General features: G+C 42.6%; 1 protein-coding gene across 2 annotated transcripts in view; it reads right to left on the bottom strand.

Annotated features, from left to right (window-relative positions):
• Nucleotides 1-24,298, bottom strand: part of LOC137425637 (protein mono-ADP-ribosyltransferase PARP12) — a 53,191-nt gene extending 28,893 nt beyond the window's left edge. Inside the window, exons 1-6 of one of the 2 annotated variants that reach the window (XM_068114254.2) lie at nucleotides 23,707-24,298; nucleotides 18,056-18,200; nucleotides 15,008-15,278; nucleotides 9,754-9,882; nucleotides 6,149-6,275; nucleotides 4,000-4,174 (exon numbers count right to left, since the gene is read on the bottom strand). In XM_068114254.2, coding sequence (XP_067970355.1) covers nucleotides 4,000-4,174; nucleotides 6,149-6,275; nucleotides 9,754-9,882; nucleotides 15,008-15,278; nucleotides 18,056-18,200; nucleotides 23,707-23,972 — 1,113 coding nt within the window. In that variant the 5' untranslated portion in view covers nucleotides 23,973-24,298. The remainder of the gene's footprint in view (nucleotides 1-3,999; nucleotides 4,175-6,148; nucleotides 6,276-9,753; nucleotides 9,883-15,007; nucleotides 15,279-18,055; nucleotides 18,201-23,706) is intronic. The other variant, XM_068114272.2, reaches the window with a different exon arrangement.
• Nucleotides 24,299-25,344: the final 1,046 nt, after the last annotated feature.

Raw genomic sequence — 25,344 nt, forward strand, 5'->3', positions numbered from 1 at the left:
TTACACGGCACAGAGGTACAGCACAGAAAGATGGGCACTTAGACACGGTCTTATCTTAGCCCCGACAGACCACAGACAAACGGGACAAGACTGACTCACACAGGGATTGATGGCAGGGAAGGACAGGCAGTCGATGGCTCAAGGTGCACCTTGGCTCAGGGGCAGAATCGACTCGGTCCGGTCCAGAGAGGCGGGAGGTATCTCTCAGCGCTAGGAGGTGGCGTCCTTTCTTCTTCGTAGCTCAGGCGCATCTGACGTCACCTCCGTCTTCCTGCGCATGTCCCGCGGGGAGTGACACGCCCTCGGCTCGTTAGCTCCGCCCCAGATGGAATCGGTCCGCCGCTTCTTATTGGGTGCGGGGGGGTTACCGGGCTCCGCCCTTGACGAGGAGCTGACAGTGAGCCCCTGCGTGGTAACCCCGTCGGAGCACATGGTCAATGGCGGCTAACCAAGCCGGAGTGAGGACGCGCACTCCCCGCGCCGCTGTTGTTGTTGTTGGTGTTGTTGTTTCATGAGGAAGAGATGCGGGGAGGTATTGGGAGGTCCTAAACTTACTACTGGTGCCATACAATCACATTCTGGTGCAACGAAGAGTCAGAATTAATGGAAACGAGTCCTTAACTGACATAGACTAAGAATAACTAGCAAGATGTCCGAAAGTTGTCTACGTGAGATGCGGTGGACCTGGGCACGACATTTAATGGGGGAAAAAGGGGAAGGTCGGTTCTACAGAGTGTTGTTTACAGACAATGGGACTAGGGAATGGGGGATTGGGGATAGTTGGGGAGTATTGGGGAAATAGGGGAATATTTACAAGCGGATATGGATGGAGGCCAAATCCCATATCCGCAACAATATATATATATATATATATATATATATATATATATATATATATATATATATATATATATATATATATATATATATATATATATATATATATATACATAAAAACAGAAGCCCGTGGTAAAAATACCATGACAGAAAAGCCATAGCATATTATTATACAGAAAGATGAGAAGATCAGACACCCTCCCCTCAGAGAAGCAAAGTTGGAATTCTTAGTGATGTGGACACCAACGATGACAGCGACAGGAATTATCAAAGAGTGGTTTGCACTTTGGGACAATATCTCGTGTCAGACTGGATGGGTTGGTGGGGGTTGGGGCCCATCATGGAAAAAGCCGGAAAGTAGCTTTAGTGTGTTGTATATATTATCAACCGCCTGGAGCCTTAGCCTTACCATACCTTAGCGTAGCGAAGAAGATTGGACACCCTCCCCCAGGAGAAGCAAAGTTTGCTATCACATTATTCACTGTTGCACAGCACACTGAAGACCCGGAGAAGCAAAGTCGGCATATTATTATATAGATATAATAAAGATGGATAATATCGATTTTAAAAATTGAAAGAAATACAAAACAGAAGAATATAGATAATAAACATTATTATATTGAATTTTGAAAAAGAAAACAAAAGATGAAGATATACAGAAGAGAAGATCATACAACCTTCCCCTGGAGAAGCAAAGTTAATTTGGAAAATAGAAGAGTGGTTTGCACCATGGGATGACATCCCGCATCCGACCATGTGGTACAGCGGGGACTAGAAGCCGTCAGGGAAGAAGCCTTTAGCTCCATAATGATTGACCACCGAGATGCCTTAGCGTATCCAAGTATAGACTATATAAGAAGGGAAATCGGTAAACATAACCACTGAACAATATTTGAAAGTTATCCAGAAGTTCTGTGTTGCATTAGTGCAGAAGCGCCACATCGACAGAGCTCTGCAATTGATTCAACAAGATGGGGCCGTCAGGATAAAATCCTTCAGCTCAGAAAGTATTGACTCCCCTTTACTCTTTGCATATTATAATATACTAGCACAGTATCTGCCCTGTGGGCGATCCTGGTCCAAGCATGCAACAAGTTATTCTGACACATACTTTTATTTTGGAGGTGTATGGGCAACTGACCGCTGCCTCAATCGCTCCAGAAAAGAAAAATAAAAGAACCCGGGTTACTTGCGTGAGGAAAAACATGCCAACTATTTATCATTCAAAACACTTCACTGAAAGACGCGGGGACAGGAATACTGTACTGTAAAGGGTGGGGACTTGTATTACCCTCTCCCACCTGTAGCTACGCTACACGATACACATTTACATCGATGTATAATTTGTGACCCTCATCCTCACCCCCATCCTCACCCACCCAAAACCGCTGGCAAATATAAAAACATGCATATGCACTGATTGGAGTCATGCTGATCCTATGTAGCAAGTCTGCATGGCATCGGTCCAAAATAGTAGGAGGAATAGCAACACACACACACACACACACGTTCGTGAATTATAGTAGGATATGACTATATACAGTACAGATGAATTAGAAAGTTTTTTGCTTTGTTCGTTCATGCAATTGGACCCTGCAGGAACCAGTGCAACCAAACTTTGCATGGCCTCGTCTTTCATCCAGAGGAAGGTCGGTGGCTATGTTTGGATAAACCATTTGACGCCAGATTGGCCTTCAGGCCTCAATCGGGTCTTGTGCTTATGCACTGCCTGGGTTTTTTTCCCAGGAGTGATCGAGTAATATATTTTGTGATTGTCATGCAGGAGATATTTAAATACATATTTCATTATATTGCCCAATTGCGTCTGAACGGGGTAAACATCATAACCACAAAATGTACAATACTGAATGATAATAAATTTAAGAGCTCTTGGGTTCAGACAGTGAATGCAGAGGCTTACAAATATTGATATTCATTCAATTTTTAATTCTTTTCATTTTTGTTACACACACTGGTGGTGTATAGGCTCAGACTTGTTGGTTTGCACACCTCCCAGAAATAACATTATTATATGACCACAAACTATTCAGTCAATTCTGTCAATTCTGTCAACCCAAATAATTTAACCCAAATGGACTCATGCATCTCAACTATCTTGATAACTTGGTGGTAACCAAGCATGAATAAATATAATTTGTGTGTTGAGTAAACCAGAGTCAAATCTACCCTTGTCTCTCTATTCCTCCACAGTGATGAGTAGAACATAAATCACTTTCTGTCCATAGACATGTCCAAGCACTCATGTAGCTGGTTCTCATCTCAACCACTCACCATCACTTTCTGTCCATAGACACCACATACAACACCACATACAAGGCTTTCATCTGCAGCTCAATAGAATACTGTTCCCCCCTCTGGGCCGGTGCTCCTGCCTCACACCTAGCTCGGCTTCACGCTGTTGAAACCAAGGCTTTCAGAATCATTGGAATCTCCTGCGATGAAGTTAACTCCGAGGGCCTTTCACTTACTCACCGCAGGCAGGTTGGTGGTCTTTCTGTCTTCTACCGACTCCTCTCCGGCCTTGCTCCCCCAGCTGTCTCTGTGCTCTGTCCCCCATATATTCCTGCAGGTCGCACAAGATTTGCCTGCAACCCTCTTATGGTTAAACTGCCAAAATCAAGACTCTCTGCTCACCTTCACTCTTTCATTCCCCTTTTCTCCCGCCTCTGGAACAAACTCCCTCACTCTCTTCAATCCCACTCGTCCCTTCAGGTTTTTAAAACAGCTGCTCACCACCATCTCTTATCTTCCTCCATCCAAAACCTTGATCTTTTCTACCCCCGCTAATTCACCCCAGATACATTTTTTTTGAAATTCCAACTTCTTTCCTGGAAGTGCTTGCAGTGTTCATATGTTTTATACCTCTCCCACCTCCCCCCAAGCCCTCCCCCTCCCACATTTCTGTCGATGTCCTTGCTCTCAAATGTTGTGTTTGTGTCCTTCCCCCTCTCTCCCCATCTTGTGTTCCGCTCCCCTTATTTTGTGTTTTATGTGTCGGTTGACTTTTTGTGTGATTAATGTTAGCTCTTTCACGAGCCTCGATCTTGTATACAAAAAAAAAAAAAATCACAATCATAGTATCAAAAAATTGCAACACTTGCTCTACTCCACCTGAAAAAGCACCATCAAATTGAGACACACCTCTGAAGCGTACTCCACCCAATGATCATTCTCATCTTTCCAGTACCAGCACCACTGAGTGGTGAGAATGAAGTGACAAGGCTTGGAGATAGAGTTTGCGGTAGAGAGTCGCCGCACAGAATATCCACCAAGTTTCATGTTCAGAAAGTCAACAATGCATTCAGCACCGTTGTGGCTGCAACAGATAATACAAGTGAAACAAAAGTTATTTTCAAAAAGGGAAATAGTTATTGTGTTTATAATTAACTGATTATAATCTTCAGTTTCAACTTAAACTGCCAAGTGAAATAAATTAGGAGAATATTGCAAAAGTGAAGTCACTGAGAAACCGATAAAATCTCACAGACAGAGATATTGAAGAATTAATCTGCAATGCAAAGTTCACATCACTCATGCAGTGTTTTGATTGGTTTTAACAGCACAGAGGGAAGGAAGTGGTGCGAGAAAGTCAAAATGAGGTGATTTTCAAGAATGCTTGCATTTTGAAAATGCTGGTGTGCAAGGAAAAATTGATAGATAATGCATTTTGCATATGCTAGTAAAGAAGGAGAAAAACAGTAAATACAGCATATATATATATACACAAAGAATTAAGTTAAGCACCCCTACACAACGAATTAAGGTAAGCACCCCCTAATATATATTCTTTGTGTATATGTATACATTGGCATATATTCTAAGGTATGTGAGATCAAATAATGATTGGTATGACATTAGCAATTATCCATTGATGAAATGCAGATGAGTGCACTCGTAGGGTTGAGTTGGGTTGAGTAGTGATCCGATCACGTGGGTCCTACACACGTTATTGACGCAAAGATCGCTAGAGGTCTTCTCAGAACAATGACTGTACGTTAGAAAACATATACGTCATCCACACTGTCCGTGATGGACCTATAGCTCCATACTTAAATTGAGGTGAAAATATGCCTAAAATTCCCAAAAAATTTCACCTTAAATTATTCAGAATAAAATAATGAAAACGGCATGATTGTTATGTTTTTATGTGACCATAATATCACTTCTCCAGAAAATATAGCAATATCATGGGTATATTACACTGTTTTGACGACAACAAACTTGTAATGTGCGAGGTTGTAAAAAAACGGGGGGGGTGCTTAACTTAATTCTTTGTGTATATATATACACACACACACAGGTTGAACCACCTAACTTGACAAGGAAGCAAGGCACAGATTGAGTCTCACCCCAGCAATTGCTGCACAACCTGTTAGCAATAAGTGTCGCCTGCCACGCTGGCACATTGTCTCTGCCCGGCTCATCAACAATTAGGAGGTTTCCAGTCAGGAATATTATATATAACTAAGGAAGCACACAAACCCTATGACATGACGCTGACATGATGTGCATAAATTACACCAACACATCACCTCCAAACTAGGAGGCATCCACATGGTACTCAAGTCTTTGCAGACTGAGATTAAAGCTCTATGGTCACAAATAGACAAAGGCAGAGATGTCGGTCTAGATTTCGCCATCATTATGGGCATTATGAGGCCTGCCTTTTTATAATAAAAAAGGTAAAAAAATAAAACACTTAAACAGCCTTGGACGTGCACCTTGACCACACGGCCAAGGCACACCGTCTATCAAGACTGTCCCATTGGCATACACATGCACTTCAACCAAAGGCTGAAGCACATGGTCATTCAAAACACATGCATCCTGACCCCCTCCTGGGCCAGAATGCATGGTCATACAATTGGACCCCTCCTCCATAGGAGTGAGTCCCCACGACTTCAACACCATGCCGTCCCGACGCTTATTCTTCCCTCATCAGGACCACATACTGCAAAGTGTTTATTTGTGACCAATCTAAGCCATTAATATATACAGGTTGAACCCCCTAACTTGACTGGGCAGCAAGGCACAGATTGAGTCTCACCCCAGCAACTGCTGCACAACCTGTTAGCAATAAGTGTCGCCTGCCACGCTGACACATTGTCTCTGCCCGGCTCATCAACAATTAGGAGGTTTGCAGTCAGGAATATTAAATTTAACTAAGGAATCACACTAACCCTATGTATGCACATGATGTCAGCGACATGTCATCGGGTTAGTGTGCTTCCTTAGTTAATAAATGATAATACTAATTTGTCACAAGCTTGGCAAAAGGTTTTAAAAATACCTATCACAAGCAGGGTCACAGAAGTCTTTCTCAATCTCTTCCATGTTGGGAATGTCTTTCCATTTCCACTGCTGCTCATGCCATTGCCAACAGTATGGCAGGTCAAAGTGCACATACTTGCACTTATCTGCATTTCGACAAAACAAATGCAAATATATACATATAATATACAAGCAACTGTCATTTTTTTCATCAGCATTGTCATTCATCAGCATTTTTTTTTTGTGATTGATGTTAGCTCTTTCACGAGCGTCGATGTTGTATACAAAAAAAAAGAAAAAAAAGTTATGTTTTGCCGTTAATCAGGAAAACCCACCAAGAAAAGACAGATGTTCCAACAGAAATGACTGCGAAATTATATCTAGAAATTTATTTTTCATGCAAGGATGTCAAAACCTGTCCAACCTCAAGATGGACTTTCAAATTTGTCTCCCTCCTCTAAAACTTGATGGTGCCTTCTTATGTCTGCCTCTGGAGTATGTTCCCTCATTTCAAATGGCACCACAGCTGACTCCGCTCGTAAGAAGGCTGAACCCTTCAATTCTGTATTTGCTTCCAAATCTTGTTTCCCCATCCCCTCGCTCTCTGCACCCATCCGACCAAGTCAAACACAACTGCTCCTGGATTTTTGCACTTTTGCACCTAAGATGGTGGAGAAGTTATCTGGCAACCCTCAATTTTATTCTGCAACTAGACAAGACAGCATCAGCTCACATGTCATAAAAACGTGCTCTGCGGCTATTGCACCTCCTCTTTCTGCCCTTTTCACCCAGTCATTGTCCCTAGATAATCATCCATCTGCTTTGAAGTCAGCCAACATCACTGCATGACATACAAAGATGCAAAAACCAATCCCCTGAACTACAGACCTCTCAGCTTACTTCCAATCATCAGCAAATTCATGGAATCCATCATCGCAGTTGACATAAAATTCTGCCTTTTCTCCAATGACCTCATCTCAGATCATCAATTCAGATTCAGACCAGGTCACTCTACCTTAGACATGTTGCTTATACTCTCTCAACAATCAATGTCAGACATGAGATCAGGACCATTTCTTGAGAAATATATCGAGCTATGGATACAGTCTGGCAACCTCGCCTTGCTCTACAAACTTTCTGCCTATGACATCGAAGGCCAACTCCACTATTGGTTTCTGACTACATCTACTCTCCTGAGCAACATGTGGCTCTCAACAGAATCCTTCTATCTCCTCTCCCTGTCAAGGCTGGAGTGCCCGAAAGCAGTGTTATGGCCCCGTCCTATTCTTAATTTCATCAACAATCTCTCTGACTCTCTGGAAAATCGCCTTTATCTATTTGTCGATTACTCCACCCTCTCCCATGATATCCCTCATCGTTTAGACAGGCAGGCAGCAGACTCTTCCCCCTCTTTAGGCTTTGACAAAATCACAAGCTGGTCAAACACTTGGAATAAGTCTTTCAATCATGACAAATCTCACACTCTCACTCACTATCTCACTCACTATCTCACTCACTATCTCACTTTCTCTCCAACACGAAAGTCTGACATACCCACCCATCAACTTTCTTTAAAATCCTCTTTTTTGGGATTTAGGCTGGGCGAACATTATGTACATACCCATCCATCAACTTTCTTTAAAATCCTCTTAAATAAGTTCAGTCACTCAAACTCCTGGTTCTCACTATCAGCCATGATCTTTCCTGGGCAAACCACATTTTAAAGTTGGCCTCCAAAACCAAGGCTAGGCATCCTCCATCATGCAAAGCCCTTCCTTGGCCACATGAACTCTTATTCACCAACAAGGTCTTCATCAGCAGCTTAATAAAATACTGCTTTACACTGTGGGCTGATGCCCCTGCCTCACACCTTGCTCAGCTTGATGCCATGGAAACTAAGGCCATCAAGATCATGGGAATATCCTGCAATGAAGCTCTGATTGAACAGGCCTATCACTTTGCCATCAGGAACAGGTCGGTGGTTTCTCTATCTTCCACCGCCTCCTTTCTCGGTTTGCACTCTCTGTCCTTTCCGTGCTTTGTCCCACCCTCCCAGGTTTCTGCAGGGCACACACAGTCCACTAGCAACCCCTTTTGGTGAAACTCACAAAATCTAGAATCACTGGTCAACTCCACTCATTCGCTCCACTTTTTTCCCCACATTCTCTTCAATCTCAGTCGTCCCTCCAGGTCTTCAAGACCGCTGTTCACCACCATGTCAAATCTGCCCACATTCAAAACCATGATCCTTTCTACTCCAATAATGCCCCCCCCCCCCAGCCCCCACCCACCTCTCCAACACTCCAGCCCACCTCAAGCCCATCTACTTCCAAATTTACAGTTTTTCTTTCCTGGGGGTTGGCTTCTGCCTCCATCTTATCCACCCCTTTTGTTCTCCCCTACCCCTAACCCTTGTTTGTCCGCCTCCCTCTATTCTGTCCATCTCAACCCTGCTGTTGGTGAGTTTCCCCCTGTCTTTCTGCTGAACCTTTTGTTTCATTCTGTGTTCCAGCTCTTCCACGAGACCCGACTTTGTATCCAAAAAAATTCTACAATATGGTTTCGTAATAGTTATGTTTTGAAGATCGAGTTCTGTTTTGCTTTATTTCATTGTGGAGTTAATGAGCCTTGAATAACAATGATGGTGTTACTGCTAAGGAACCTTTTTGGTCCTCTCATGGGGGTTCCTAACTTTAAAAATAGGGGCAATACCCCTGGGCGCTCACCTGGGAGAATAAAGCAGTATAATACACTGACTAAAGGTATTTTAAACCAATTTCAATGAATGCTAGAAGACAGGGCAGCATTTACAATCGTACTAATGTAATCATAAGGCATTAAACAAACAAACAAGCAAAAAAACACCTATTTTGGAGGGAAGCCCCCCCCCCCATCCCCCAACACGTATACCTCCTTAGACTCAGATTTTTCTAATGCCTTGAACAAACATTGGTACATCACGGGTGATGGAAGTTGTGATCAAGTTTCATCGAAATTGTGTGTGTAGTTTCGCAGAAGAACGCAAATACGTATTTTAGGAAGTCAAACCCTTCACACATCCCCTTAAACCCTGATTTTTTTTAAATGCCAGGAAATAACATTGGTACATCGGGTGATGAACGGAACGTTGCTGTCACATTTCTTTGAAATTGTATGTGTAGTTTCTGAGAAGAAAGCAAATATCTATTTTGGGGGGCAACCCACCCCACTCCCCCCAGTAAACCCTCGCAGGGCCCGATTTTTTTTACTGCCGTGAATAAACTTCCATCGGGTGGTGAAGGTTGTGGTCAGGTTTCATCGAAATTGTGTGTGTAATTTCAGAAAAGAAAGCAAACACCTATTTTGGAGGGGGGTCAAACCTGGATCAACTTTGACCCCCGGTAGATCCTCTTAGATCCACTTTTTTTTTTTAATGCCGTGAACAAACTTTTGTCACAACATACCAAATATCATTTGTCCCAAGTTTGGTTACAATCCCATCAGTGGTTTCAGAGAAGAAGTTGCAAGTGTTTACGGACTATGTTCCAGGTGAGCTAAAAAGGACTGCAAAGGTAATTGAGAACAAAAAAGAAGGAAGAGGTGGACGATAGAATAATTATTCATTACTTTTGAGGCATTGCTTACCTTTAAACTGGCAGTTCTTCCGCAGATAATATAGGCAAATCCCATCTTTCTCCTTCTTGTCCTTGGAATCTGGCAAAACAGATGACTCTTCCATCTTGACAATGACTTGAGAATCATCACTCGCCTCTTCTAAATAAAAATAGGATTTTTCTGCATTTAGAACTTTTAATACAGTATATGTAAAACATGGTGGGAGGACAGAAAATGCTAAACAGAAATAATATCCATGTGTCTATACCACTACATTTCTGAATCGTCACTCTTCTGCGATATTCTACATACATATATACATACATATATATATATATATATATATATACACACACACACAATAGCGAGGTGCTACGCAGTGCAATACCAATAAATTCATGAAACCAATAAATTCCACATTCCTGTGGCACCTTCAGTTGCACGTCAGACATGGTCAGCAGGTTCGTGAAAGACTTAGGTTAAAAAAAACGACGAATGGAACCAATAAATTCCACATTCCTGTGCCACCTGTAGTCGAACATCAAGCATGGACAGCAGGTTCGTGAAGGACTTCCATGAAAAACGTACCCGTTTGAATGGTTCCATACCCAGTAAAAGGTGAATCTGCATATGGCAATCCGCGAATGTCACGCTTAGAACGTAGAGCCGTCACGGCATTTCGTCATTCACTTGAACTCAATATCTCTATTTTCCTTCCAAACAGCATAACTCCAATCACAAATGAAATAGCATTAATATAAACATTCGTGACAAAAACAAATATTTAAATCCGGATGTGAAGTCGTTCCGTACGGTTGGGTGAATACAATTACGAATTCAAAATCGTTAATTGTGTTCACTCAATTCCAAACGTCATTCCAATCATAAGTTGATACTTTAAGAAAATATTGTTTTAAATATGACGGTTGTATTGGGATGTTATAAAACCAGCTAATTGCCGTCATCTGTTCACTTCTGGATTCAGGGCAGATTCATATCGAGTTAATTTCAAAATCATAATTTTATTGAGGAATTTTTAAAACTTCCTACCTACATTACAACATCCGCTGGGACCCCAAAACGTTCCACAGGAGGTTTGGTGGGGCTAGCCCCAAAACTGAGGGAGTAGTTTGGGGACGGACAGATGGACAGACAGACACTCCTGTTTTATAATATAGATACAGTATAACCGAAAAACACGGTCTGGGAAGCCGTTTGTCTGTCCATCCGTTCAGCTGTTCGGGAAGCCGTCAAGCTGTGATTATGTGTCTATGAATAACGCACTGTTTGAACGCCGGTTGCTTCCTGTCTGTTAATTATGTACGACTATTAATTACGGATTGTTGGAATACATCTTTCGACCCTTTAGACTGCTGAGATCGCTTAGACCTTTGAAGACCCTTTAAGTCCCCCAAGACCCTTAAGACCACCAAGACCCCAAAAAACCCCGAAAACTCAAAAGACCCAAAATAACCGGAAGACCCCAAAGCCACAAAAGACCCCGAAGACCCCAGTAAAGCCATGAAGCTGTGATTATGTGCCTATTAATTATGTACTGTTTGAACGCCGGTTGCATCCTGTCTATTAATAATTATGTACTGTTCGTCTATTAATTACACATTGTTGGAATGTATCTTTCAACCCTTTAGACTGCTGAGATCCCTTAAACCTTCGAAGACCCTTTAAGTCCCCCAAGACCCTTAAGACCACCAAGACCCCGAAAGACCACAAAGACTCAAAAGACCCTGAAAACCCTGAAGACCCTTGAAGACTCAAAAGACCCAGAGGACCCAAAGTAACCGGAAGACCCCAAAAATCAAAAGACCCAAAATACCCCAAAGACCCAAAATACCTCAAAAACCCTTACATATCCAGAGGACCCAAAATACCTCAAAGACTCTAAATATCCAAAAAAACCCTAAAGCCACAAAATACCAAAAAGACCCTTAAAGACAATGATGACCCAAAAGACCATGAATACTTCAAAGACCCAAAATATCCCGAAAACCCAAAATACGCTGAAGACCCAAAATACCCTGAATACCCAAAAGACTACTTTTACCTTTAAGACCCTTTCAATACTTTAGACACCTTGAGATTCCTTCACACTTCCACCCTTTTATACCCTATAAGCCTTTACACCCCTTAAGTCCCTTTCGACTCCTTATACCTTAACACCATTTAGACTCCTTACACCCTTCAGACCAATTAGACAGCGTTGACCCTTGACCATTTAGACGTTAGAATAAATAATATCACCAATATTAGAAATAAATTTATACAAAAGAAATGTTTGTATTATGATTGGTGTTAATCATGACAAGACAGCAACTCAAGTTCAGTCAGGTCATTATCCTCAGTTTAAACAAGCCTGTGCCTCTGCGGCGACATGTGGTGAGGTGAGCGTAGAGAGCTGAGCCAAGCTAGTATGTATAAATATTTATATATATATATATATATATATATATATATATATATATATATATATATACACACACACATACATATACCTATATACCTCAGGTCCCTCTTCAGACAATCCCGCTCTATGGGATTGTCTTAAGAGGCACCTAAGACAGCGGTTCCTGCATCCATCAATTAATGGCATTGGTGTGTTCGCTCCTTTGGCCATTTATCAATTGGGTTTGTTATTTATGAGCGATTCATGAGATAACTCAAACTTGGCATCAGTACCTATGGCATCAGTATTATGCCAAACAGGAAATCAGAGCTGTCTCACTTGACATATCACGTGCCTTCGATACGGTCTGGCACCCAGCTCTGCTCACCAAACTCTCCTCCTATGGTATCCATGGAAATCTCCACTCATGGCTTGCAGACTTCCTCTCTGGTCGTAGGCAACGTGTGGCCCTGAATGGATTTCTCTCATCTCCCCTTCCTGTTCTGGCTGGAGTTCCCCAAGGTAGTGTTCTAGGCCCTGTGCTATTTCTGGTCTTCATCAATGATCTCTCCTACTCTCTGGAAAATCCTCTCTATCTCATTGCTGATGACTCCACTATCTGCCGCTCCATTCCTCATCCCTCAGATCGGCAGTCTGCAGCCTCCTCACTCTCTGCAGACCTGGACAAAATCACAGACTGGTCAAACAAGTGGATCATGTCTTTCAATCCTGACAAATCTCACACTCTTACAATGTCTCTCCGAAAGGACCGACTGGAAAACCCTCCCATCTACTTTCTCAACAATCCTCTCCAAGAAGTTCTGTCGCTCAAGCTTTTGGGTCTCACTATCTGCCATGATCTTTCTTGGGAAAACCACATTTCCAAGCTTGCCTCCAAAGCCAGTCGCCGACTGGGCATCCTCCGTCGTGCGAAGTCCTTCCTTGGCACACCTGAGTTCCTCACCACATACAAGGCTTTCATCCGCAGCTCAATGGAATACTGCTCCCCCCTCTGGGCTGGTGCTCCTGCCTCACACCTAGCTCGGCTTCACGCTGTTGAGGCCAAAGCTTTCAGAATCATTGGAATCTCTTGCGATGAAGTTAACTCCGAGGGCCTTTCACTCACTCACCGCAGGCAGGTTGGTGGTCTTTCTGTCTTCTACCGACTCCTCTCCGGCCTTGCTCCCCCAGCTCTCTCTGTGCTCTGTCCCCCCCAATATTCCTTCAGGTCGCACAAGATCTGCCTGCAACCCTCTTATGGTTAAACTGCCAAAATCTAGGCTCTCTGCTCACCTTCACTCTTTCATTCCCCTTTTCTCCCGCCTTTGGAACAAACTCCCCCACTCCCTTCAATCCCAATCCCCCCTCCAGGAATTTAAAACAGCTGTTCACCACCATCTCTTTTCTTCCCCCATGCAAAACCTTGATCTTTTCTACCCCTGCTAATTCACCCCAGATACACTTTTTCGAAATTCCAACTTCTTTCCTGGAAGTTCTTGCAGTGTCCATATGTTTTATACCTCTCACACCTCCCCCCAAGTCCTCCCGATGTCCCTGTTCTCAAATGTTGTGTTTGTGTCCTTCCCCCTCTCTCCCCATCTTGTCTGCCGCATCTTGTCCGCATCTTGTTTGCCCTTGTTTTTTGTTTTGTGCGTCGGTTTGACTTTTTGTGTGATTAATGTTAGCTCTTTCACGAGCCTCGATCTTGTATATAAAAAAAAAGAAAAAAAAAAGTGAATTGTAGGGCTTCCTTGTGGAATAATGGTGCCGCATTCCTGCAGAATAGTTCCAGACCCTTCTTTACTCCATGCAGTGTCGTTTCCATGGCGTCCTGGATGTATGGATGAATGAATGAATGATCGTTTTAAGGCCATTTTCCCCGCTAGAGCGGGGGTTAGCCTTGCGGGCCCCATGACAATCATGGTTCCCTGTTTGAGGCAATGTTTTTATTTATTGTTTTTGGGTTGTTTGTTTTGTTTGTTTTATTGTGTTTATTGTTTGAGGCAATGTATTGTTTTTATTTTATTTAATGGCGTCCTGGACGTATGTGGTCGCCTAATACCCTACTAAGTAACATTATCCATTGGTGTTTCCATTTTTGTCCACTACCTGTATGCAAGTGTCTTTTTACCTATTTTATGCTGCATACCTCTATCTGTCCATCAATCTGTCTGTTACAAAACTAAATTTGCAAAAAAACCATTTATAGCACCTGACAATGCTCGTTATAGGACCAAAAGCCCTCTCTCAGATCTCTCGATGTCTCCATGTCTCTCGGTCCCTGCTCTCAAATGTTGTGTTTGTGTCCTTCCCCCTCTCTCCCCATCTTGTCTACCGCTCCCTATGTTATATGTTTTATGTGTCGGTTTGTCTTTCTGTGTGATTAATGTTCGCTCTTTCACGAGCCTCGATATTGTATACAAAAAAAAAAAAAAAAAAAAAAAAAAAAAACGACATAGAGCACAATATCTCAAAAGGTTGTGGGCGACTTATGACAAAACAAGGTGGACGAGTTGGTAAGGTGACAAGAACAAGCCGATTCGATTTTGGTTCAGGTCCGGATCCAGATCCGACCTATCAGTGGGATACAAAACGTAAACAGTTCAGCCTGGTGGAGGTATGCTCTCCACCGAGTGCCGTTCTAGTTTGTTCTATGTCAGCTCTTCCACGTGCCTAGACCATGTAGTTAAAAAAATTTATTACTCTCCTCCACCTCCTCCATTCAATCAATGCCCCCACATTCACAGCATTTTCCAGGAACGTATCCCCCGAATGTCGGGGCCTGAATGTACTCTACTTTAGACTTTTATGTGTTAATAAAAGGGCAAAAATAATGCGTTTTACATATCAGAAGAAAAGTCATGCCTTGAATGAAATACCCACCGGTAGTTACATCTTTTCGCATCGCATCTTGCATCTGTGCAGCATTGTGCAGCTTCCCCAACAAATCTGGCATTCTGTGACCTCCAAAGCCCCTTTTTTCCAGCGTTTTTTTGTTGTTTGGTGTGAGGAGGTCATGAGATCTTTTGCAGCGGTTGCTGCTGTATATGCAGTCCTCCAATATGTAGTGATAGCAAACATGCAACTTAGTACAGCTGCGTTGAAATTTGCAATTGCCATCATCACCATCTCCACTGTTATAGTAAGAACAGATCTGTGGTCCAGAGAAAATACGTTACGTACTTCAATTTCTTACCAGCATTGTTTCTGTTTTTCAGCAAAATTGTAACGATATTTCCATTGATCATTCAATGTGTTCTTAATATTTTGGGTACAAACTATATATATATATATATATATATATATATATATATATATATATATATATATATATATATATATATATATATATATATATATACATATATATATATATATATATATATATATATATATATACATATATATATATATATATATATACATACATATATATATACATACATATATATATATATATATATATATATATATATATATATATATATATATATATATATATATATATACATACATACATACATATATATATATATATATATATATATATATATATATATAAATAATTATATATACGTATATATATATATATATATATATATATATATATATATATATATATATATATATATATATATATATTGTTATGGTTCTCTCGCCGGCCTTCTCCCCTTATCAAGGGGGGATTAATCCCCTTGTCTTTACTGGGCCTGGCGGAACCAGGGCTTGCAGCGTCCCTTCCGGACAGCGCCAAATAGGCTTTCGGGACCAAATTCTCGCTCGTACCTAAGAACTCGCGCTGCCCTGGAAGCGAGGAAACAAGCCTCGCACGAACCACGTGTGATGGTAGTACGCCGAGCGGTTTGCGTTCACATGATCCGCGCAGTTATAATTAATGGACCCCAATTTAAGCGATCTTATTCATGCCACGCTTAGTCAATGATGAAACCACAAAGACGATCGAATCAAGAACAAAGAACAGATTGGTTAAATTATTATTACACGTATATACAGCTCAAGGATGAAGAGACACAGAGCAAGCTTAGACAGTCTTAATTATCCCAGGGACAACGGGCCCGTCTCACACTCACACGGGGTATTGCAGATGGGCAGGTGTTCCCCAGCGCATCCAAGGATGGTCCTCGTCCAGCTCTCCACGGTCCCCAGCACGTCCGCAAAGATGGAGGTAGGCGAAGGCAGGGACTCGTAGCGTGTCTCTCGAACCATGGAGGTAATATCGGGGCGAATGGTAGAGAGGACTTTTACGGTAAAGGGCGGGACGGCTTTTACGGCAAAGGGCGGTTACTCAGCCTCGTTCACTCGCTTGGCTGAAATGCGCAAGTTCGTTATAAACGTGCATGGCTGCGCCCACGTATATCTAGCGACCAACTCTTCTTCCTCAATGCCTTGGTGTTGGTTAGCGTGCGCGTTCTCATGCGATGGTCAAGTTCATCAAGCGGTACAATGTGAGTTCTCTCATCAAGTCCCCTCTCTGCAAGTCCTGTGACGCAAGTCCTCCGCTTCAGTCCTGTCGAGGGCTTTGCACAGCGGGTTATATAGGCATGCCCCGTGAACCTTCTGGAACTCAGCAGACTCTTCTCACCATGCCCTCTGACGCCACCACCTCTGAGCCCTGATTGGCAGCTCATGCTTACCGTCATCGCTCCTGCTGCTCCGCCTTGACTCCGTCCCGATCCTCCTCCACCTCCCTCGTGTTAACTCGCCCAAAATGAACCAGCGTTAACAAACTGTATTGCGGTTATGGACGCAGGATGATCGGTGGCAGGAGGGCCTATTTTTCTGGCTTTACACAACGCAGACTTAACACTGGAAAGGGCCTACTCTCACACATACTAAGAAATAACTATACGACGAATGAGGCTACATTTTGCTCCTGTGACTATCTATGGGGGGCAAACCTTTAACCGTTATTAGGCTCACTTTACTAACCTCAAAACCATAGCAATATATATTATACATATATATATATATATATATATATATATATATATAGGCAGTGTCTGTGTTGTGTTGTCACTGAACTACTCCCTAAAACTTTTGTGAAATCGTACCAAACTTCTGGTGTTGGTTGCGTGTTGGCTTAGCGGTTAGCGTGCCGGCTTGGGATCCTAGGATCCTGGGTTTGAATCCGGATCGATCGCTGAATTAACGCCAGGGGGGTTGACTCAGCCTGTCATCCTTCCGAGGTCGGCAAATTGAGTACCAGCTCACTGGTAATTCCCTGTGTGTCGCAAGGGGCGACTAACAGGGTTGGCGGCAGGAAGGGCATCCGGCCATAAAACATTGCTTCAAAAAGGCCAACCCCTGCTCTGCGGGGAAAAATGGCCTCTAAAGGTGGTTCTTCTTCTTCTATTCCTTCTTCCTATCTTGTCACTCTAACATGTAAGAATGCCCAGGGTAGGGTTGATCTGCCAGAGCATCTGCTCTTCACTGATGCGAAGGAATCACAGCTGTTTTCCATCAGAAAAATGCTCACGCAGCTGACTCAAAATGAATGAATGGTATAAAAATAGTGAATTCAAGGTAAGATACATAAGGAATACAAGGACAAGATAAAGCAATTGTACAATGAATGATCTCATCCAGCAAACATGAAACAAGTTCTGTAATGTGACAACTAATGTTTACATCCAAAGCACAAATCAATCAATCAGATCACACTGCAAAAGCTTCTCGCCTCCTAACTCAAAACAGACCAATAAACAACCAAATGGAAGAGGGGAAGCAAATCACCGACCCGTCACTCGAAATGAGATGGCAGCATCAAGTTTCACTCGCATGAAGCGAGTGGGTAAAATCTTCGGAAACAACTTCACATTGCTTTGGTTCTTTTTTTTTTGCTTGGTGTTGCAGTTATTATATCTTAAAAGTTTGATACTACAAAGTAAACCTTGGTTGGCTTAGCCTCACCTCTGGAAGCAAAAGTCTGTCATTTAGCAGCAGGAGGGAGAACAGGCCCTTTGGACTCAACGCTTTCTCCAGGACGTAGCGAGGAGAGTTTAGGTTTGCAACAGTGCAGGACTCATCCAGATTATGTGACGATTTGCAGCGATTTCTGTAGAAAGAATCAAAATATTCAAGAAAAATCAATCCCACAAGCTATGGTTATTGAAAAGTTTGTGCAAAGAAACATTAGCACGATTTAAAGAAGTTACGTGACTCTGCATCAAATGTTTTAGAATAAGTTGAGGGAAGGAGAAGTGACTTGCAAGTCCATAAAATTAAATATATTTCAAATTTTTTTCTGCTAAAATTTTCACTGAATTTTTATGCGCTCCTTGGACTTACAAAAAGTCAACATTTGTAAGTACATTTGTAAGTAATGGTGTAAATCTTTAATGCTCATACAGCTTGGTATGCACATACGCTAAGGGGTCATATACCTGGTGTTGGCCTAATGGTTAGGGAGGTGGGCTTGGGATCCTGAGGTCATGAGTTCGAATACCGCTGAATTAACGCCAGGTGTGGTTGACTCAGGCTGTTCATCCTTCCGAGATCGGAAAAATGAGTACCAGAAAACTGGTGTGACGGAGAGGAGTGGCGACACCCCCTCCACCCCCAGCCCCACGGTCAATACCACACACTTACCCGTGTGCACCAGCCATAGAAAAGCAATGAATTGCCCGAGGAAACTCGACATCATCATCATTTGTCACGGTTTTTGTCTATCTTGTCCGTCCGTCTATCTTGTTCCAGAGGCGGGAGAAAAGAGGAATGGAGGAGTGAAGGTGAGCAGAGAGTCTTGATTCAGGCAGTTTAACCATAAGAGGTTTTGTCTATCTTGTCCGTCCATCATCAAAGCCCAACTGCTATCCATCTTTTTTTTGTTTGTTTGTTTGTTTGTTTGTTTTTTATACAGAATCGAGGCTCGTGTAACAGCGAATACAATGAACATGAAAACATGCACAGACACATAAAACATGCAATGAAGGGAGCGGGAGAGGGAAGAGAACAGGGACGCACAACAACAGAAGAGAAGAGGGATGTCGGTAGATCTGTGGAAGGGGGAGGGCTGTAGGGGTAAATGGTACAAGGCAAATTAACACTTCAAGGAATTTCAGGAAAGCAGTTGGGGATTTGAAGAGGCGGATTTGGGGTGTTTTACCGGGAGTAGAAAAGATCAAGGTTTTGGACGGGGGAAGATAAGAGATGGTGGTGAACAGCTGTTTTAAAGACCTGGAGGGAGGAGAGGGATTGAAGGGAGTGTTGAGAGAGTGATGTTGTTCATTTCTGGCCCATATCTCAGTAAAACAACTGAGACAGATTGTTGAAACTTGTGTGGTATACTGTCTGTTGTACAGAGAGTGGACCAAAAAAAAATGGAAACACCAGTGTGCAGTCAGTCTTTTGATGAAGCAAACTGCTCAATAAGTGGTGGAATATCCTAATTTGTAAATTTCTGTGTGGATTTCATTCAACTGCGATACTTCCTGACCAGCGTTAACTCACACACACACACACACACACACACACACACACACACACACACACACACACACACACACACACACACACACACACACACACACACACACACACACACACACACATATATATATATATATATATATGGTTGTATTCTGTCTGTCTGTCCGTCTGTCTGTCTGTCCATCGATAGAACCGGCCCCACCGGTAGTAACCCCATCATATGGCATACTGTTGGAATCATCTTGGCAAATGGAGGTGCACGAAAACATTTTCAAGCCTATAGGGTAGGGGGTGCAGGGTGAGGGGAAGACCCCAATTCTCTCTATGTAAATGTGGATCCTATAGCGCCACCTGGTGGTAGCCAGTATTACTAATCATCTTATATCTATATATAAACAAATTATTTTCCTACATAAACATATAGAACTAGCCAATAAGATTTTCTTTAAGGTCGGGATGCAGATCCGGCCTACCAGTGGAATACAAAACGTGAACTGTTCAGCCTAGTGGAGGTATGTGCTCTATCGAGTGTCGTTCTACTTTGTAGTGTTTTCTATGTGGTCATGCATTTGGTTCAGCAATCGGGCCCTTCACCTGCACTCGTTTTCAGGAATGGTCCCTTGCTTGCACATTTCAGTTCCGGTGATTATGTAGACACAGGGGCTCTGTGATGGCTGGCCTATGATGCATTTTCACCATGAATCAAATCCAGATCAAGACAACCCAAATGTTATAATTGCCATATGCATCCCATGACAGCAAGAGATGCTGCATCGTGAAGCTTTCTATTCCTCACTCGCACCAATTTACCGATGTACAGTGCATTCAGAAAGTATTCAGACCCCTTCACTTTTTTCTCATTTTGTTATGTTGCAGCCTTGTGCTGAAATCGTTTAAATTCATTTTTACCCTCATCAATCTACACTCAACACCCCATAATGACAAAGAGAAAACAGGATTTTAGAAAGTTTTGCAAATTTATTAAAAATAAAAAACTGAAATATCACATTGACATAAGTATTCAGACCCTTTGCTATGACACTTGAAATTTAGCTCAGGTGCCTCCCATTTCTCTTGATCATCTTTGAGATGTTTCTACACCTTGATTGGAGTCCACCTGTGGTAAATTCAATTGATTGGACATGATTTGGAAAGGCACACACCTGTCTATATAAGGTCTCACAGCTGACAATGCAAATGCATATCAGAGCAAAAACCAAGCCATGAGGTCGAAGGAACTGCCTGCAGAGCTCAGAGACAGGATTGTGTCGAGGCACAGATCTGGGGAAGGTTACAAAAAAAAATTCTGCTGCATTGAAGGTTCCCAAGAGCACAGTGGCCTCCAAATTCTTAAATGGAAGAAGTTTGGAACAACCAGGACTCTTCCAGGAGCTGGCAGCCCGGCCAAACTGAGCAATCGGGGGAGAAGGGCCTTGGTAAGAGAGGTGACCAAGAACCCGATGGTCACTCTGGCTGGGCTCCAGAGATCCTGTGTGGAGATGGGCGAAACTTCCACAAGGACAGCCATCACTGCAACACTCCACCGATCTGGGCTTTATGGCAGAGTGGCCAGACGGAAGCCAAACAGTTCAATCTTGGTTTCATCAGACCACAGAATCTTGTTTCTCACAGTCTGAGAGTCCTTTAAGTGGTTTTTTGCAAACTCCAAGCGGGCTTTCATGTGTCTTTCACTGAGGAGAGGCTTCCGAAAATGTTTGCATGTCTATCACATATCGTGAGATTCTGTCATCTCATGAGATGCTTCGTTGTTGTTTGACATACATAGGCGCCATAAAGGGTACAGCGTATAGGTACTGGTTTGATTACAGTGCTAGGTAGACTAAGCTATGAGGAATGTTTGAAGGAGACAGGAACATTCCAACCCGAATACTGTGCAAAAACACCTACAGACTTCTGCATTAAAGAAAATCTTCAACAACACGTAAACAACGTTGGGTAACCTTCGAAAAAAGAAAAAAAGAAAGACAATCAGAGATTGCAGACCCTCGCCAGGACGTGTTTTTTAGTCTTTTTTAAAAGTGTTTTTTAAGGCTTTTGTGTTCAAACAAATATGGCGGCTGAACCACGTGTCCGATGACATCATTTAAAAAAATTCTCCACCAATTTATCCCGAGATGACGCTCAATAAATTTCATCCTGATCCGATGAAGTTTTGTACTTGTCGAATTATGACGTCATAATGGAGGCACCTATGACATCATCATTAGCATATGTTATTCCCCATGGAGAGTTCTTTACATTGAGCCACATCTCAATTTGTTCTATGCAGCACTTTCGGAGATATGGAGGTGCAAATTTTTAAGGTTTTTCCAAGATGGCGCCAATACCACGTGACCTTTGATGTCATAATTATCATTAAAATATTCTACAGGAGGAGGTGCAGCTATGGTGAAAATTTCCTTTCAATCGGACCAATGGTTGCAGAGAAAATCAAATTTATTCTGTACGGACAAACAGACAAACAAACAAGAAATATGTCGTGCATAGCACGATACTTGTGAAATAGACTAGATGAGTTGGTCTATGATGACCTCAAAAATAATCGGTGGTTAAATTCAGGGACCAGATATGCAAAGCCTCTTCAAATTTAAAGTTAATTGGATGAAAGTTTAGGATTTTAGAAACTTGGCCTATGTTGACCTTTTGGCCTATGTTGACCTCGAAAATACTTTGTGGTTGAATTCAGTGACCTGGTATGCAAATCCTCTTAAAATTTGAAATCAATCAAATGAAAAGGGGATTTTAGAAAGCTGGCCTATGTTGACCTTTTGGCTTATGTTGGCCTCAAAAATAGTTGGGGGTTGAATGTAGTGACCAGATATGCAAATCCTCCTCAAATTTCAAGTTTATTGGATGAAAATTGAGGATTTTAGAAACTTGGCCTATGCTGACCTTTTGGCCTATGTTGGGCACAAAAATACTTTGTGGTTGAATTCAGTGACCTGGTATGCAAATCCTCTTAAAATTTGAAATCAATCAGATGAAAAGGGGATTTTAGAAAGCTGGCCTATGTTGACCTTTTGGCTTCTGTTGGCCTCAAAAATAGTTGGGGGTTGAATTTAGTGACCAGATTTGCAAATCCTCCTCAAATTTCAAGTTAATTGGATGAAAATTGAGGATTTTAGAAACTTGGCCTATGCTGACCTTTTGGCCTATGTTGACTACAAATATACTTGGTGGTTGAATTCAGTGAGCAGATATGCAAGTCCTCTTCAAATTTAAAGTTCATTGGATAAAGATTGAGGATTTTATAAATTCGGCCTATGTTGACCCCTTTGGCCTATGTTGACTACAAATATACTTGGTGGTTGAATTCAGTGAGCAGATATGCAAGTCCTCTTCAAATGTAAAGTTAATTGGATAAAGATTGAGGATTTTATAAATTCGGCCTATGTTGACCCCTTTGGCCTATGTTGACCACAAAAGTACTTGGTGGTTGAATTCCGTGAGCAGATATGCAAGTCCTCTTCAAATTTAAAGTTAATCGGATAAAGATTGAGGATTTTAGAAACTTGGCCTATGTTGACCTTTTGACCTATGTTGACCACAAAAGTACTTGGTGGTTGAATTCCGTGACCAGATATGCAAGTCCTCTTCAAATTTAAAGTTAATCGGATAAAGATTGAGGATTTTAGAAACTTGGCCTATGTTGACCTTTTGACCTATGTTGAACACAAAAATACTGGGTGGTTGAATTCCGTGACCAGATATGCAAGTCCTCTTCAAATTTCAAGTCAATCGGATGAAAATTGAGGATTTTAGAAATTTGGCAAAGTTGGTGGCCTTTGGCCTATGTTGACCTTTTGACCTTTTGAACCCAAAAACAACATGCTTCGTGCTTATGACCAACTCTACCATTTGGTGAAGTTTCGTGAAGATCGGTTGAAAATTGTGACCTGTAGGCGACTGGCAGACAGACAGACAGAATAACGCACAAGTCCAGCCAATATACGAGAAAGATCTTCGACTTTTCGCAAGTAACAAACGGATTCAAATGCAAAAGTCTTTCCTCTGGCGAGGGTAAAAAAAACAAGATGAGCCACAAATCAAGCGACCACATCGTGGCCGAAAGCAATGGTAAAGTCAGAGTGTTGATCAATGATCGACCTTACCCGTACTGGCAGGCACCGGCAACAAAGAACCGGCAGATGTGCAACTTCAGACAATGATCGTCCCGGCATTTCCCGGCGCTGTACGAAGGACACACGCGCAGTCCGGTCCTGGCGAAGACCCGAGAATTGGCGAACACGAAGTGTTCCGGATGGGAATCAATGACTTCCGCGATGTGGGTCCCGGTCAGTTGATGCAGTTCCAGGGAGCCACCCCGCTCGCACAGATCGCGGAAAGCCAGAACGAAGCACTCGACACCACCAGCCATGTCCTTCACTCGGGGACGACCGGGCAAGCTGGACTCACCTGTACTTGTGCGTGCGTCTTTAAATTGAGAAACTCCTTGTTGTTTATTTACAGCGTTTCTCGGAAAAATGCGCGAACAAGTGAATTCTCTCTCTGCTCGTAATGTGCGTCACGAACCGTATTTCCGCATTATGTTCAGTTTCACTACCGGCTACGTCCTGGGCCGCCTGATCTACTTTACACTTAAATATGAGCCGACAGTGCGCAGTCGGACTTGAAATAGAAGCTTATGAGAGGAGGAAGTAAACACCTGCCATTACACAGGTGAACACCCACATTGTTTTGACTATAGCCACAGGGCATATGATGCAATATATTGTTTGTTCAGCGACATCTCAAGTTGCTGGTTGATCGAACCCGGCTATAAAATACCGCCCTGGTGTGTCACAGGCCCGGCCATTCATCGACGTGTCCCTCGGATGCACGTTAAACGGCGTCCCGTGTGCCGGCATTCGTTGGTGGACGTTAAAGATCCCGCGGCGAGCTATCGCCGGCACTCCAGCCAAATTCATTCGAGGGTTCGGCGTGACGTCACAATCACGTGATTTTGCTTGGATGCGCGACCGCCATATATGGCAACGGGGAAAACAAAAGCCATTTCACGCATGATCACATGTTATTGGCGCTGAGGAAGCGCCTTTAGCGATTGACTTCCAGCCAGTGTAACGCTAATTCCTGTCACAGGAATTCTGAGATCATATAAGTGGGCGTGGCAGTTCCTGATTGGTTCGTGTTGGGGAACCCCTTCTCGCTGCCGACGTGACGTAAATTCGCGCACGCGCACTGGTGAAGCTTACTCGATCTTACTCGATCCCATATTACATGTACTTTCATTGCATACAAATTATACTTCCTCATAGAAATTCCATGCCCGAACCTCAGCGCAATCCAAGAGGATTCACTTGTTATTGTCGTTCCCTTGTCTTGTACACAACGACTCTCGCTTTCGGAAACACACTTGCTCTTCTCTCGCTTCATTTTGCTTGAATTTATTGATACATTTAGTTCATCCAACTGTTTGCAATGTCCTCTCAGGAAATGCAACATTTGCCAGATGAGGCATGCGCCAGGTATTGAGTGAAACTGCAATGAATTGGGCTTGATTCTTGTCCGTACCAGCACTCGGCTGATTCGTGTAAAAAGTTAAGTGACTTGTTACTCAAGTTAGCCGAAATAAAGTTACATGTAAATTTACATCGAAGTGATGGTGGGCAGAGTAACAAATGTCGGATTAGAAATCGACTCCCCAAAGTTCGCCACATTATCGGACTAAAAAGAAATTAGGCTTGGCCTTGACCTTTCTTGCCATGGCTTCGGTTAAATTTAGCCATAAG

The sequence above is a fragment of the Myxine glutinosa genome, chromosome 1 (genome assembly GCF_964187855.1).
Source record: "Myxine glutinosa chromosome 1, kmMyxGlut1.1, whole genome shotgun sequence".
NCBI classification, from domain to species: domain Eukaryota; kingdom Metazoa; phylum Chordata; class Myxini; order Myxiniformes; family Myxinidae; genus Myxine; species Myxine glutinosa.